Below are 17348 nucleotides of genomic sequence, written 5' to 3'. Positions count from 1 at the left end.
TGCAGTACCTAAAAGAACTTTCATTCTTCTTTTAGCAAGCCAAGGAAATGGTGCTGGAGTTAATCCGTGATCAAGGTGGCTTTAGAGAGGTGCGCAACGAATATGGGTCAAGAATAGGAGGAAATGAAGGGATAGACGTAAGCATGGTTGAAAAACTTGTTCACTGTATTTTGAGATGTTAACTTTGAAATGTTAATCTGAGTAGTACCACTGAAAGCTTTTAACCAGATTTCAAAAGTGGCTGTGGCATGTAAGTATTACGTGATCATTGCTGAATTTATAACACTAAATGATGCGCAGCATTCACTTTACATTGCCAGCAGTTATGAACAGTTTCTGTTCAATTTCTGTAGCTGGAATTTTTTATCAAATAAGCAAGTAAATTTTGTGGCCATATATGTATCATGTTACAGCCTTATTGAAATTGGACTTTGGCCTTTACAGAACTTATTTAAGTCCAGCTGTTAATGCAAGTCACAAGCTAGTAACTGTTCATGAGGGGAGAGGCTTAAAGCTTCATCTGCTAGAATCTGCATTTTAGACACTATAATAAGGTGTGGTTTTTTATTATTATTTTGATAAGCATAAAATTTTGTGTGATTACTACCAGTATGAGACCTTCTAAAGCATATGATAACTTTCTTTTTAATGGTTTAGTCCAGTATGTGGTAGGCTTGTGACTTGATATTAAAAAATAAATTCTTGAAAAGCTTGAAGTGGCATTGGTCTTGCCCTAGTTTACAATTCTAATTCTATCCCTTTCATTGTGTGGATTTTTTGGGAATATTTGTGTAATCAACATCTTGTTTGGTTGGTCTGTTTTAGGTTCCAATACCACGATTTGCTGTAGGTATTGTGATTGGAAGAAATGGAGAGATGATTAAAAAGATCCAGAATGATGCTGGTGTTAGGATCCAGTTTAAGCCAGGTTTGTAACACATTCATAAGTTTCTGTGACTTAAATGTAAATTTACTGAATTGCATATACTGGAATAGTTCATTTTTATTCCAGATGATGGAACAACTCCAGATAGAATAGCCCAGATCACAGGGCCTCCTGACAGATGTCAGCATGCTGCAGAAATTATCACAGATCTTCTTCGCAGTGTTCAGGTTGGGTAACGTTGTTCAGTGTTTAAAATCTCCTACCCACCTTTTGGAAAGACCCAGAGTTTTCACAAAGTGTGTGTAACTAAAAATAATTTAGGTGTGCCATTTGAATCTACTTCAAAGTTCGGTCTGGAATGTGAATATTTACTTTTACAGTTTTGTAAGGGACCGTACTGATTCAAAGTCATGGCATTTCTTGATGTGGATGATTCTAGAGCTGCTGCTTCTATTTAGTGTTAATAGCCAATACACTCTAACTTTTGGTTGTAACCAGTGTTTAAAAGCTTACTGTTAAATGAGCCCCACTGCTGCATTTACAGAAGGCATACAAAAATTACATCTTTGTACATGTGAAGTTTTCTTCTTGTTTCTATATCCTTTCCTCCTTCATCTTTCATATGCAGAATTGTACAGAATGTTTTTTAGAAAGTACTGCTTTAACTACCAAAATTATCTGAATAGTGACTCAGTTTTTTCTTGATGATGATTTAATGTAATCTGCTTGCATTATTTATTTGGTATAATTTTTTAGAACATGCTCATTTGTTGCTGCTTCTTTCTAGGCTGGTAACCCTGGTGGACCAGGACCTGGTGGTCGAGGAAGGGGTAGAGGCCAAGGCAACTGGAACATGGGACCTCCTGGTGGATTACAGGAGTTCAATTTTATTGTCCCTACTGGCAAAACTGGATTAATCATTGGAAAAGGCAATATACTTTATATATATGTACATCTCTATGTTACTTTAAAAGCCACTCAGCTTTTCTGTGTAGAAAAATGCCAGGCTACAGACATGTGTGATAAGCATGATGCTAGTAATGCCAAGGTTGTATGTTCAATCCCTGTGTGGGCCTTTCACTTAAGAGTTGGACTCCATGATCCTTGTGGGTCCTTCCAACTCTGAATATTTTGTGATTCTGTCTTTTTAAAAATTATTTTTAATTGCCAAATTTCCCATTTTGAAGAGTTTGTATGTACTAACGGTACATTTAACTTTTCTGGATCCTGTAAGGGCAGGAGCCAGTTCAGGAAATTTAGCTTTCTCTCTTTGGTGCACTGCAAAAGTGGACTTAAATACATTATCAGCCTCTGTGGCTTTTTGTCATTTTGGCTTCCTTGCACCTTTTTAAGGGACTTGGGTTTTAAGTTTATATTTACTGATAACTATGTGTGTCTATTATTATTAATGTCTAATATTAAGTGTTTACGTAAATGAAAAATACAGGTTCTAGAAATTCTTTGCTGGTCTTTCTGACTAACATTTTTGTAGTCTTTAAAAAATAATTTCTTTAACTAGTTTATTGGTATTAAAGCTCTGTACTACACTGAAGAGGTGTTACTTGGATTGTTAGAATGTTGTTAAATGGCACATGAGAATAGGTGCCTTTTCCTGTCTTTTTGGTTTCCATTGTGTTGATTTTCTCTGATGTGAATCAGTAGTTTTTGCTTTGATGCACGTCATAAAGATTCCATATTGCATTGCAGGTGGTGAAACTATTAAAAGTATAAGCCAACAGTCTGGTGCTAGAATAGAACTTCAGAGAAATCCTCCACCTAATGCAGATCCAAACATGAAGATGTTTACCATCCGTGGAACACCTCAGCAAATAGATTATGCACGACAACTTATAGAAGAAAAGATTGGAGTGAGTGGATAACTGCTTTTGTTTACTATCAGAGCTAAACAGGGCTGAAAGGAAGTCTCTTTTGTGGAGATCGCTCTTTCCTTTTACTGCTCAGAATAATTTATTAGATAATAAATTGATAATAATGGTAATTTGGATTTTAAGTAATATAACAAAATCTTGAAAGGAAAAGAGTTGATCTCTTCAACATCATATGTTGTGTTCTTGAAAATGCCAATGTTGTGTATATGAAAAAATTGTTAAATTCAAAGACATTAGTGATGCTAAACTGTGTGTTATGTTTTTCAGTCTTAGCATGTTTGGGTAAAGTTCTAATCCAAGTTACACCTTCACTTTCACTGCACTTTTGTTTGCTAGAGGCTTTTTGTGCCTGATCTTACAAGCAGGTTTAATTAGTCAGATTTAGATCTGACTAACAAGACGATCAGATTTTGAAACTGATTGTCTTGTTAGAGTGGGGAGGGTTTAGTGCAACTTGTGGAAAAAACCTGTGGATTTTTTGTAAAATCCTTCACTTCCTCAAGAAGGAACTGAAATAAGTGCAGTTTTTTAGTTGCTATTACTACTACAGCTGCCTTTAATTAGCCCTTGGCCTAATCAAGTTTTGAGTAACCTGTTTTCTGCAGGGAACTGTTTTAAAACTATTCAAACCTTTTTGACATTTTTCAGGTGTCTAAAAGATAAATGCTTTTAAAATGCTGAAAAATGGAGAACCTCAAGGTGTATTTTCATCTCTCTGCTCCCCTTGTTACAGGGTCCAGTGAATCCGTTGGGTCCACCTGTTCCCCATGGTCCCCATGGTGTTGTTCCTGGCCCACACGGACCTCCTGGGCCACCAGGTCCTGGTGCTCCCATGGGACCATATAATCCAGCTCCGTATAACCCAGGCCCTCCTGGTCCTGCACCTCAGTAAGTATTGCTTCAGCTGAATTCCTTCTGTGTGGGGTGACCCTGGGACTGCTTTTCACTCTGTGTACGCTCTGATCTTTTTCAGTGGTCCTCCAGCTCCGTATGCTCCACAGGGATGGGGAAATGCTTATCCACACTGGCAGCCACCAAACCCACCAGACCCAGGTAAGGAATGCACAGCTGTACTGTAGTGTTGGTTTACTTCAGTACATCCATTCTGTCCTTACAAGTGTATGCATTGTACACTTCGCTTGCGTTACCTCCATAAAGCTGGAAAGCTCCTGTTTTTCTGGCTTTTTTTACTGATTGTCAGTTTACTTCTGTTTTGTACTTTCCATGTGTGGCTTGTGAAATGTTGAAATTTAATTGTTGGTGCTTTTTTACAAATGTTATTGAAACTACATCACTATGATACTTTTTTGCAAGTCTTGGTTCACTGATGTTGTGCAATTCAGTTTTCTTAAAATTGCTGTTTTTGCATAATGTTCTTTAGTAAGGATGTCTTTTCTTTCTCTAATAGTAAATGACTTTGTATTTTATTTTAAACAGTCTTCACTGATTTGTCTTTTAGCGGTTAATGCTGTGATGTTTCTAGATTTTGTTTATTACAATTACTTTTAAAAGTCTGATACACCAATGTATTTTGTTGAGCCCCTTTTGAGGGCTGAAACCTTGGTGAATTGCTGTTAATACAGTAAAACTGGTTAGGGGTGTATTTTGAGCTTTTGCTTATAACAGTCTTGTATTTTCTTCTGAAACCCATCTTTGTAGAATCTGTTTCTTCTGTTTCTGTTTATCTTTGTCAAGACTGGGAATTCTTACTTAATTACAACTTCCAAAGTTGTAGTATCCTGCTTTTCTTAAAGTTTACATCCTTTATTTGGACTAGAGGATATGGGGAAATGGAACATCAGCCACAGAAGGCATGGTAAGGCTAGATGCTTGAGTCTATTGTACCTCATTTGTTTGAGGTAGAGTTTCCTCAGAACTTGAGCCAAAAGATCTCAATTTTATTTTTGTTACAAATGACAGATATTTTCTGATAGCAACCATTGCTGACATAGGTTCCCTTAGTGGAGAAGGGGCCTCTGTTTGTGTATCATGTTGTCTTTGCAAGGAGCTGTTGCTGGTTTTATTTCCCAAATTTCTGCACAAGGTAGCTCTGCACATATTCAGTTCAGTATTTAAAATGCCTGCTGACATCATTCAGAAGTGGAATGGTTCAAAGTGACTTTGTCTCAGCACAGCAAAAGTATTTAATGCAAAACCACTGCTAAAATGTTACAGCCTTTTTTACACCATCTTTTTTGTTTTTATGAAGTTACTTATCTGTATAAAGGCTGCGTAAGAAAAAATGGCAAATACTTGTTTGGTGTCATCTTGATGGTTCTGTAATTGTTTTTTTGATAAGTTCTAATATGTGCAGTTGAAGTTGGTGTTTCTTTTGACTAGCATTTACTTGGATGAATTTTCTACAGTTTTCACTAAGTTACTCATTCCAGTGTAACAAATGGGTTATTTTAGTATTTTTTTCAGAGGTGCTTTCTTCAGAACCATCCTTGACCTTGTCACGTGAAAGTGGAGCTAGTTACTACAGTCAGATTTCTTTGGAAATTTCATGAAACCAGATCTGTGTACTTCTACTCTAGAGAAGTAGCTAAGGAGAAGGAGGGGAGGGAATTGAGCAATGGCTTATTTGATATTTGCAGGTAACCTTAGAATATAGGATGTGTTTATTTAAATGAGCTGTTGTTGATGGAAGCGGTATAATTTAAAACAGAAATTGATGTGTTAACATTTTTTTCTGTGTACATTTGAAGTGCTTACATCTGACTTTTGTCGCAGGATTTCATTTAGCATGAATTTGTTATTCTGGGTTTCTTCTTGAATGCCTTTTTCAGGATACTTCTTCATCTTCCATTACTCACTGCCTTACCTGTTCTGTGTTTAGGGAGGGTTATATTTCTGTTCCCATGTGTAGTTTACTCTAAAGTAATTGTGTCCGTGTCCTTTTGTGAAATTCTCTCCTCACTTGGCTGCATTTCTTTGCAGATACTTTTATTCTTTAAGACTGCCAGTACTGTTTGCAAATATATGGTGGTTGTGTAAAACATATTATGTTCTCTAATAGTAGACTTTCAGATATTGTGGATTGCCAGTCTGGTAATGTAATCAATCTGTGATTCAGCAAGAATAAGCCATTCCTAAAGGCTAAATGTGAGAAACAGAGAAATAAAACCCTAGGAAGCAGCATCATTGGCCTGCCTAGAGGTAGATAAAAATAAGGAACCATGGAGATAGATGCAGAAGATGCAACAGTATCTATTATTTTTTGTACTAAAAAGCTGTAAGTAAACAGTGATGCTTAATAGCCATGTATGGGGATTCAGGTTCTTAAAATGCTGTGTTTCTCTGTTTTACTGTTACCTTAAAGTTGTAACTTGACAAGCATTACACCTAGTAAGTCTTGTATTCTTCTGTTTCAGAAATATGTATTTGGCATGCCTCCTGCACCGGTGCCAGTGTCATTAGCGTGAGGTTCTAACAAAAGTAAAACCACTGAAATCGTTTGGTGCTAGAAACATTCATTGCTGCTACCGTTTATTAACATGACTGTTTGAATAAGCTTGAGAAATCTGTTTCTATTTATCACTTGTAAGATTAATAAGTGGCATTGTAGTAGTAAAGGTTCTAAAATTATTTTATTTCACCAGTTCTGTGAAAGGTCTGAACTTTGTACAGTACATTGGTCTGAAACCTGATCAAAAGTTTATGCTAGAAAGAAAAAATACCTAAAGGATGTACACGGATATTTTGTTTTGATGGATTTTTTTCTTGGAGGAAAATAAGAATGCCTAGGACAGGATTAATTGAGGACAGCATTCTGTTCATGGTAGTACTATTATAAATGTTTATGTTCTGTTTTCATAGGTAAGCCAGGAACAGATCCCAATTCAGCAGCGTGGGCAGCTTATTATGCTCACTACTATCAGCAGCAAGCACAGCCACCACCTGCAGCCCCTCCTGGTGGACCAGCTACAACCCAAACTAATGGACAAGGTAGAGTTAAATGGACACATTTCTCATGGATGGAGGTGTAAATACTCCATTATTTTTTATTGTTGTCCTCATATGTCAGGTAAATTTATTTTAAGTAGCTGGTTTTCTCAGAAAACTATTGCTTCTAGGCTTTAGTATTTATTAATTTCAGCAGTAACAAGGGTAATGTTTTTATCTTGGAATATACTCCAAAGAGAATTTTGCTGCAGTTTAAGCTGACTTAATGACTATGTAGAGCAGTCATAAATAAAAATGTAGTTAGCTAAGCTGTTGATTGTCATTTGTTTAAATGGTTGCATCACTTCCAGTGGTTTTATGACAATTATAGTTGTGGTATTTAGTTGTGTTATTTTAATTTTTGTGCCTGGCTGAGGCTTACCACTTGAATTTTGGTATTTTGTATTGCTAGTGGTATGCATTTCCTGAATCTTAAAAACATGTATTTTTTACTAGTAGTTTCTAACTGTAGTAGCTTGTACCACAAAGGTTTATAGTGTCAGGTTTGAGTCATGTCATGAGGGACTGTTACTCAAAATTTCAGTTGATTATTTGGTTTATGTGTGAAACAAACCCCAGTAATTTTGGTTTAACTATTTTTAATGTAATTCAGGAGATCAGCCAAATCCAGCACCAGCAGGGCAGGTTGACTATACCAAGGCCTGGGAGGAGTACTACAAGAAAATGGGTAAGTGTGCAGGGGTTTTTCTGGGTTTTTTCCTGTTCCACATTCATAGTGGAATCTTTTAGATAACTTGAATATTTTGCTGGATGAGATGGAGGTTTTTACCACAAAAAATTGAAACGCACAGTCATGTGTCTTCTGAAGCAAATACTGCTGAGAAACAGACTGTGTTTTGGTTTTGGCATTTCATGGTACTCGGCCTAGTAATCAGCTTTACAAAAGTACTTCAGACTTAATGAGATGTCTTTGATCGTTAAGAAACAATATCTATTGCATGTTTCAATCTGAGTATTTTGAAGTACATTTCTTAAATCTTGAAGTTAACTTGCATCTATTTTATGAAACTGTTGTTTCTTTGGTAGTTGTTTCCAAATTCTCTTCAGATTACATATAACTTTTTTTTCTTGTACTCTGCTTTCTATGTTCCAGGTTACTAAAGCATCATAATTAGCTTTCATTTATACTGTGCCCTTTTTAAAGTAACATTTGCTTTGCAGCACTCTAGAGTTGTGTTTAAACTGCAAGTTATATGCCATTGATAGCTTTTTTTTTATAAAAATGAAATGAATGTTCTGGTTAACTTGATTATTTCATTGTTTTGTGTATAAGGAAAGAGGTTGTGGTTTTTATGCACTGGCAGAAGGTGTCATTACCTTTTGAATCACGGTCATGTTCTGTCCATGGTGTGCTGCCATGGATGCTGTGGGTGATGGAGGGCTGGATACTGAGCAGCAGTGGCTCAGGAATGCCAGGGCTTTCCCAGCGATCTCTGAGCAGACCTACAGTCTGGTTTGGGATGTAGCTTTGTTTGCATGGGAGGGTTTGGTGGCTGATCCACCATCTTCCAGCTGCACTCAGTTTTCTCATGGAATATTAAAAGCTTTCAGATTTAAGATTAATAACATGCTTAATTCCTCTTACTAGCCTTCCACTGTATTGATAATTATTTGCCAAGACATAACTATTCCTTATTTTGGCACAGTATATATGATGAATCATACAGAAAATATATAATGAGTATTTAGTTCAAGAACTCAGACTAAGAAAATTACAACTCCCAAACATGTGATTTCTAAGGTGATAGGCCTTCCTATTTTTCTTCTTCTGGTTCATTCAGCTATTTCTTTTCAATTTACTGTCTTTGTCAGTTTGGCTCACATTCTGAAATGCAAACTTGTGGGTGGCTTTCACTTTTTTTTAAATAAAGTAATTTGTTGGCAGGCGCTCTGCCATCTTTCTGATTTGCTGTCTTGGAAAGCAGAGTCTGGGTTGTGCTAGTCTTGCACTTGCTCAGATTAAATAGTAGCTAGTTATAAGGTGTTGGGATAGAGTTGATGAGAGCAATTCCAAAGAGGAGTGTGAGCCAAAAAAATACATTGGGAGGTAAAAATAGTTGCTCTTAAAATTCAAAATGTAAAAAATGCCAAGACAGCCAGATAAGAGGAAAAACACAAGAGCAGTTTTCACCTTAATTCTTTTTTGAGCTCTTTGCCTGAAGGAGAGGTCTTGATGGCTGGACCTATAGAACTTGACTGTAAATCATGAGTTTTGCTGCAGAATCTTGATGTGGTAGATACCATTTCTCTTTAAAGCCGCTTAGAAAATATTAATTCAGCTGGAATTGATGTAATGCTAAATGGTGCTGGTGTTCCCCACCTCATTAACAATGTTAAGAGGTAGTAGAAGACGTGATGGACGGGAAGTCTGTCCAACAGGAAGTTCTTGTGGTCTCCAGGTTTTCCAGTGCCATTTGTGCTTCCTGTGGTAGTGTAATCTTCTGTCCCCATTGACTTGTACCAAAGGATGGGAATTACAAGTCACTGCTCTTTGACAACTCAGGTACAGCACAGATGATTTCACCAAACACTGTTAGGGAGAGCTGAACTGAAATTCAGACTTGTTGAGCCTGGTCAGTTCTATTTTTGCTGCTGCAGAAAACTACTTTGATAATCCTTGTGGCAAGCTGAACAAGTTGCTGGTGACATTGCAATTGGGATTTTGGATTTTCTCATACTTAGTCAAGTGTGAGTGGTCCAAAAATGCTAAAACACTCCAGAATATGCCCATCCAGACAATCATAGTGCTTTCAAAGTGCCTTCCTACTGGTGCAATATGACTGGTGTGATATGACTTCTCACTGTATTTTTCACTGAACAGTGACTTGAATATTAATCTGTTTTCTGACTCAGGAATAGAGTGGTGAAGTCCAACTCCTTTTTCAGACCCTTGTTTCAGGGGCTACTGCTTTGAGTAGCAAATACTCCAAAAAGTCTGTCATGGATAGCAGTTTCCTCTAAACATGAATTTATAATCATTAGTAAATGATCTGCATGTCATATCGATGAGCAGGTGCTGCTTAGTGCAGCTTCTACACTGAAGGGAAGCTTTGACTAAACTGCTCAATTCCATGTGTAGATTCAGAACTACTCATAGTGCTTAGTAGGGAAATGGGGCACCCAAAATACCCATCAGGACAGAAGTCCATTTTGACATTTTGAGTAGATATTAAATTTCTTTTATTTGATTCATTATTTGAATTTCAGTGCCACCTTGACATAGTTGGCTGACTGTCCAAAGATTCTTGGGCCATAATGCACAAAAAATCTCATATCTTTGACATTCAGTTGTGCTGACAACAATTTGTAAGTACAGTTATTATCTCAAAGTAATGTTGAACATGGGAAGAGTATATCCTGGGATAATTTGTAACCACATTAAAGGTAGTATTTGTTAAAATATTTGATCAAAAGTGTAAATGTAAGTGGCAGTACATTGCAAGTTGTAAAATGTGATAACAGCTCTAAAGGTTTTTCTGGAAATTCCTTTACTGTATAAATCGGCATGAAAGATTTTAAGAGTTTATCTACAGTGTAAGTGGAAAAAAATAAGTTGTAAAGAGAGTTGGAAATTAGAAGGTTGTATTTTGATGGTTTTCAGGATAGTGCTTTGCCAGATACTCACATTCTCTGCTCACACTTCATGTTTTTGAGAGGATTAGAAGACTACACATGTAAGAGTATTGTGAATACAGGATGCAGGCTTGCATTTTGCTTGGGTTTATTTCCTGTAGGGTGATGTGGTTTTTGTTGGGTTTGTGGGGTTTTTTCCTAGTATCTTAGAAAAAACTTAGAGGTGGTGTTTTTTTGGTAGTATCCTGACTGTAGAACTTTTGATTTAAAAAATAACCCATTAAGAATGTAGATCAAAAGTGATAAAGCACAGTAATAAAATTCTGGTTTGGAATTTCAGGAAACTTCAAATGAAGCAGTACATATAGAGCTCTTCTGTCTGGGTGCCTGCAAGTGTGTGTGGACAGATGTATAGGTAGAGCATGGAGAGTGTTGCTTTGCTTTGAGTCTGGTGCACTTTGTAGTCATAACTGCAAAAACACCTCTCAGAAGTCGTCAAAATTAGTGGTACTAAGAGAGGTGTATTTGGTGTTTCTAAAGTTGGGGTAAAAGGAAGTAAAGATGTCTGTGACAGATCTCTTGTGCAGGAACAGCACAACTGAAAGGTTGGCTGTAATTTTCTTTGGTTGTTTTGCTTGGTTTTTTAATAATGCTGAAGAGTCCCTGTATATCAGTCTGTTGCTGTTTGGGATTTTAGTTGGTTGATTCTATTGAAAGGAGCAGTAATTCTGAGCTGTCTGGGAGAGTGTATTTTTACATGATCTTGTTTCTAGAGGATTGGAACTTCCACAATGCGTGGAAGCAAGTTTCGGGACTGTAATCTGTGATGGAGTAAATGTTTACAAAAATTATTGCACTTTTTGAAAACTGTAGCCTGTAAGAGCCTTGTAATTAAATGAAGGACGCCAGAATTGGGCAAGTGTATAAATTGGCATCTGCGGAGCTAATTAATGTAGTCTGTAAAATAACATAAAATTAGTCTAGGTGGATTACAAAAAGTTTTGCCTCTTGGTGTGTATTTATATGCTATTGTTGTTTACATCAGCAGGCTTTAAACATTATTCGTGATTATTAATCAAGAGGCAGAAAAAACTGTCCTTATGGCTCCTCAATTTTGATTTACATGGGAATAATTACATTAAAATTATAGGATAAGTGTAGGCTGAAAAAAGCAGCCACGAGTTTGTTCAAAATGCTGCTAGGTGATGTTTGTTAGGCGCTGAGATCTTGAAATTTACTCATTTCTATTGCAACAACCAATCTGTGTAATTCTAATCGCCGCAGGTCAAGCTGTTCCTGCCCCTGCCGGGGCTCCTCCGGGCGGTCAGCCAGACTACAGCGCGGCGTGGGCCGAGTACTACCGGCAGCAGGCAGCCTACTATGCTCAGACTAGTCCACAGGGAATGCCACAGCATCCTCCAGCACCACAGGTACAGTCCTAAAGTGGTTTTTGGCTGGCTTCCGTCTCAGTGGTTGTAGATATTTTTTTGCATGTCTCCTGCTTTGTTCCTTTGGGGTGTGCATCTTTTTTTCTAGCAAAATAGATATCAGAATAATTAGTAGATGACTTTGTTTACCTAATAACTTGAGTTCTGTATCTATATCCATATGTTTGGTGATTTTTTTTTTTTTTTTTTATAAAGAAGAAAAATTTTCTCCTCCCAGGGTTTTGAAAACCATGCAAGAAGCCACCACCATTTACATTAACCAATTTTTCTTTCTTAAAGGCTTCACTCCTGAGTTAGCTCGATTTAAAGGATTTTCTTTAACTTTTTGTGTATCTCTTATGTATCTCTTCTGCACAGGGCCAATAATAAGAAGTGGACAATACAGTATTTGCTTCATTGTGTGGGGGAAAAAACCTTTGTTAAATGTATGGATGCAGACGCCTTGATGAAGATCTTAATTTTGGTTTAAAAAAATAGTGTTTTTTGAAAATGTACAAAATATCTATCACTACTGATAGGAGGTAATATTTCTGTGTAGAAATGAAAAAAATGGTTTGTTTTTAGTATTAGTGTAGATGTACACATTCCAGCAAATGTATTTGCAATTATGTGGTCAATGCTTTGTGATATAAATGTACTTTTTCAATGTATACTTTATCACTTTTAAAATGCCTGTTTTGTGCTTTACAATAAATAATATGAAACCTCCTGTGTCGGTAAGTTGGATATGTGGGTATATGCAGAATTAATTATAGGATTGATTTGCAACGCTGAATCAAGGTACCTGTACACAAATGAGTTGGGCTTTTTTTCCCCCCCCATAAACCATGTTGAGTTTAAAAACTTGTCATTAGCGTGTTTTTCCCCTCTTGCAGAATAGCTGTAGATGGAGGATCTCTTTCATTCATTGTATTTTGCTGCCTAGCACCAGTAATCTTGATACCTTAATTTTCTTTCTACTTGATTCAAATTGCATGTGGTTAAGAAGATGATCTTTTGGCATACTTCCATTGCATTAACAGTGAAATTTCCTTTTATACATGACCACTGTTTCAGGTCTGTGCAGCTGCTATAACAGATAACTTTTGTTTATAATTGAAAATTTCAAAACTGTTCCTGCATAACTATTTTATGGATTTTTTCAGACTAGTTATAAAACTTACTTTAAATGTGCTTAAGCCTTCAGTTTAAAGTAGTCCACTTCAAAATTCAGTATAGAAAAGTCAATGTGGTAATGCATAATAGTTACAAAAATTGCATCTGTCCTTAAAACGCTGTTTTGTTTGAGTGGTGGGAGTGGTTGAAAACTTCCTGCAGAGCAGATAACTTCTCTTTTTGTAAATATTCAAGTATTTGAATCAACTGATTATTTTTTTATATATACTTGAAACTTCTTATTGCTCTAATGCTCATACTAAAAAGCTGATTCTCTTGAAATCCTGTGTTTGCTCTTTGCATATTTATTGGCTCTTTGCATATATTAGACTACATGCACTACAGTCTGTCTTGCCATTGTCTGTTGAAGTGCAGGTTTGATCCAGCCAGTATAGAACTAGCTCTATAGGGGTGAGGAGGACTGTGCTGTGTATCATCCTTGATTGTTCCTTCAAGGAGCATTGCACTGTAAGTACATCAGAATGACAAATTGATGAACTGCAACAGTATCTTTTTGTCAATGTTCCACATAATGCAAATGCTGTACTTGTGTGATATTATGTTGGAATACAGTGCTGGTATCTTAGGAAATCTTGATTGCTTCTTAATTCAGAAACATAGGTTTGCTTATATATATATACATAGACATAATCTGAGTTTTGTGGGTAAGTATTCCTGAAACTTTTAGCAATAGCTAAAGAAAATCATGTTTCTGTTTATCTGAGTAAGAGTTTTTTTCGTTAGTACTCCTGAGACAGCTGTCATTCAGTGTTTTAAAGTATGCATATCATAACATTGAAGTCTTTGGAACCACTTGTTAGACAGAGTTGTCTTTGTCTCCAGATAGTTTGCAGATGTGTAGTGATGTAGGTATGTTTTAAATAATTCTATAACTGTTAATTGCTTTAATTTTTGGAACACCATGTTGTTGCTTTGAGAATAAATTTTTTTAGGGTGGCTGCACAGAGAAGTAAAATTTAAGGCTTGAAAACTGAAGTAGTTTTTTCAGGTAATCAGCAATGTATGTATTGTGCTGTAGAAATAGGAGTTATTTTTATCCCTTTTAAAATTAGGAATTATGCTGGTAGCTTGAAAAAGGCTAGGACAGTATTTGCTATTTTTAGTGTAGGGAATTAAGTTTAATAGTTCAGGTATTTTGCATGGTATTTTGTAGATAACCTTACAGAATGGTGCATTTATTATGTACTAAACTGAGCAAAATTAAATTCACTGGATTCTTTATCATTCACAAAATGGAGGCTGTTGATTTTGATTCATTTAAGGTATAAAATCTTTATTAATTGCAAACAGTGCAATTATTTATACTTCACAGTGCCTTCCCAGACCTTCCACCTTAGGTTCTGCTGCAAAAAAGCAACAGGTAAGCACAACCTAAGGAAGTATATAAATTGATATATTTCAGTACATTAATGTTGTCCCTGTGAGATCTTTGTGGTTGTGTATTGAAAAGCAATCTGCTGCTTCCCCAAATGCATTGTTACTCACGGTTCCATTTGAGTGGAAAATCTTAAGTTTTTTAAGCAACTGTTTATATTTCTAGGTCAATATGTATTTTTTTCTTTTTTCTTTTTTCTTTTTTTTTTCTTAAGATTATTAGATTGCAGTAATTGAACTTGATCAGAATAAGTAATTTTTTGTTATCTTACTTCAGATAGATAATTGTTGCAATTAAAGAATCAACACCTTTAAAATATGCAGGAATTGCTTTGGTTAGAAATGTCAACAGCCTTCACAAATGTTTTTTTATAATAGGGCACTATTCCCACTAATCCATAAGATCAAAATGTAAAGAATGACTTCTTGTTGTTATCACTGAACTTGATAACTTGTCTTACAGTTACAGTGTGTTAGTGGAATCTTTAGATAACGTAGTTTGCTTATTCATACTTGACATGGTAGGAAAAGAGATTTTGGAGTTTGAGATGAGTATGTTGTAACTGAAAAAGCATGAGCACCAGTTAAATCTTAACAGCACAGCAAATTATATTTTATTGCTATAGCAGTCAGTGTATCCTGTTTCTTGATACTTTTAACTGAATTGCTGAATATTTTGATAGTATGAAATGTTAAATGTCTTACAGATGGTCTGGTACAGGTTTTTGTTCTGAGCTTTTGTTGTTGGTTTTTTTTAGCTTAACATAAAGCAGCATCTATTTGGGTTTTTTGTTGATTATTTTGTTTCTGAAATGTGCTGCTCATCTTTCAAAAGTCCTGCTTATCTGTGCATCAAAGAAAAATATTCAAAAATACTGCCTTCATTTTCACACACAGTGCTGAAGATGCTGCAAGCACCAAATCATAGCTCATAGAATCAGGTCCTGAGATAGTTACTACCAGTAAAGAGGAATCCTTTGAGTGTATGCCATTGGTGAGCCGATGAGCATGGACCATAGAAGGGCTCCATGTAGAAGGTAAAATTGGCAAAAGCATAACAGATTTGAAATGTATCCCATACATAATGATATAGGGTATAATTTTTGTTTTGATCACTTTTCATTCTTTAAAGTATTCTTTGTTTGACCATAAATGTTCCATGATCTGTTAAGTTTTTGAACTGTGATTTAATAATATAAACCATCTATTTTACTTTATATTCTTCTAAACAGTCAAGCTAATTTTTGAACTGAATTAATAGTTGTGCTTCAGTTTCTCAAGCCACTTAGTATTTCACGTGTAGCTTTACATGTAACTTCATTTTTGACGTGAGAAGAGGGGTAGGTGTGTACCATTTGGATTTTGATACTGTGGATTTAGTGTGGGGGTGAGTCATTTGTTCACTTCCTTTTTACATGGTACTTTTTCCTTCAACTGTTACTCCTAAGATATCTTGAACAGTTTTTTCAGTTGTTAATTTAGCCTGTGGGAGGAGAAAGAGAAGAAAAAGCCAGTGTATTGGGATGTTGCTAGTGTGTGGAAGGTGAGATGTTCTTGTGTGTAGCCTTTGAGGTGTATTGGCTTCCAGCTTTCTCACTGCAGGGCTTACAGGCATGGGGGTTTGTGCAGAGCATAGTGTTTCTTTTTCATTTCTCTCCAAACTCAGAGTTCCATGGACAACAGTACATTATTGGAGTTACCCCAGTAGCCAGAAAGATAACTGGACTTGCTTAGAAATGCAGTGAACTTGTCCAAAAGGTGTCTTGAAATGTTTCTTGCTTACCCCACCCTCACCGCTTAGTGTCCCACATGAATGTGAAGAGTAAGAAAAGTTTTAGAAGGAAGCATAATGTTCCAAGTAGGAAAAGCATTTTCATATCACTTTCTGCAGCCTACACTTTATTAGGACATGGAACAGAATACCAGGTGGATACTTCATAGTGTAATAAGTCATCTGTTTCACTTGTCCAGGCAGACAGGATCACGATTCCCTTGCACAGCCTATCTTGAAGTACTTCATCTTTTTACTAGTGGTATTTTATTGGATGGTAGAAACTGTTTCTCCCCTGTTCTTTTCCAAAGTAATTCTTAAATTCTCCATTGCATGCCAATAGCTTTTCCATTTTGCTTTTGTTCTGGAAGTGGGGGGAGGAAGGGAGGACTGGGCTTTTCAGAAAGCATACAATTGACAGGATTCCCTCTTCCCTAGTAATAGCTTATGATACTCTTGTGTATGCACAAATATTTCTCTTGCGTGCATGTGAAATGCCTTTTCGTCCTGAGAAAAGTGTTCTCTGCAGAAACTACCCGTGTGTATACAGAAGATTGGCTTTAAAAGGCAACTGTGATGGGAACAGTGTCTTAGGGAGATGCAGCTTGGACTTGAGGTAAATTGAATGCTTTACAAAAATGTGGTTTTGAGCCTGCATTGACATTGTATGTAATATGGGTACACATTAACTGTATAATGGTTTTTGTATGGTTTTTCTCAATAAATGTAAACTGATGAATAATAATGGCAATGTTTTTGTCTTTTTTATGCTCCTATATCTGCCTTTGTTTGAAGTAACAGCTTCAGAGCAAAGATACTGTAGCAACAAGTACTTCTATGAATGAACATCACCCACAAAAAATGAAGTAAAATGTTTATGTGGTTGTTAGGATAAATACTTATTCAAAACACCATGCAGCTCGTTACCAAAGAGTGACTTGCAGCAGGTAGCTGTACAAAGAAAGCAGATTCAGCCACAGGAAAGTTCCTTTTTGAAATGACAGCATAAATTTAATTTCCTGCAGCTTACCTTGCCTTTATGTCAAGGCCTACAAATGAGTACTTTAAAATGTGACCTTTTTTTTGTGAAGTTACTCCTCTAGAAGCCTAATCTGAATGGTTCAGGATGGGTGTTAGCAAGAGTGACATGAATGTTGTGTCAGGAGGTCTTAGAGAAAAATAGTATAGTACCCTTAAGAAAGAATGTTTGGAGATGTGGCAGTAAAGTTACTGCATTAAGATTGAGAAAGTAGGCATTTTATGAA

The 17348-nt window shown here is 36.2% G+C and overlaps 1 protein-coding gene across 14 annotated transcripts in view; it reads left to right on the top strand.

The window, feature by feature from the left end:
* The window catches only part of FUBP1 (far upstream element binding protein 1), a 33331-nt gene that overhangs the window by 5710 nt on the left and 10273 nt on the right, over window positions 1-17348 (top strand). For 2 of the 14 annotated variants that reach the window (XM_083867771.1, XM_083867775.1), the window contains 11 exons: window positions 36-137; window positions 826-928; window positions 1013-1113; window positions 1674-1815; window positions 2594-2754; window positions 3509-3663; window positions 3749-3828; window positions 6595-6723; window positions 7334-7408; window positions 11599-11744; window positions 14251-14298. In XM_083867771.1, coding sequence (XP_083723897.1) covers window positions 36-137; window positions 826-928; window positions 1013-1113; window positions 1674-1815; window positions 2594-2754; window positions 3509-3663; window positions 3749-3828; window positions 6595-6723; window positions 7334-7408; window positions 11599-11744; window positions 14251-14298 — 1242 coding nt within the window. Of the gene's footprint in view, window positions 1-35; window positions 138-825; window positions 929-1012; window positions 1114-1673; window positions 1816-2593; window positions 2755-3508; window positions 3664-3748; window positions 3829-6594; window positions 6724-7333; window positions 7409-11598; window positions 11745-12119; window positions 12227-13287; window positions 16823-17348 lie in introns of those variants that run through there. The other 12 variants (XR_014590733.1, XR_014590730.1, XR_014590731.1 and 9 more) reach the window with 12 other exon arrangements.

Source organism: Zosterops lateralis (assembly GCF_965231275.1).
Source record: "Zosterops lateralis genome assembly, chromosome: 9".
Classification (NCBI taxonomy): domain Eukaryota; kingdom Metazoa; phylum Chordata; class Aves; order Passeriformes; family Zosteropidae; genus Zosterops; species Zosterops lateralis.
The sequence above is the reverse complement of the archived record's forward strand: the minus strand, read 5'-3'. Positions and strand labels throughout refer to the sequence as shown.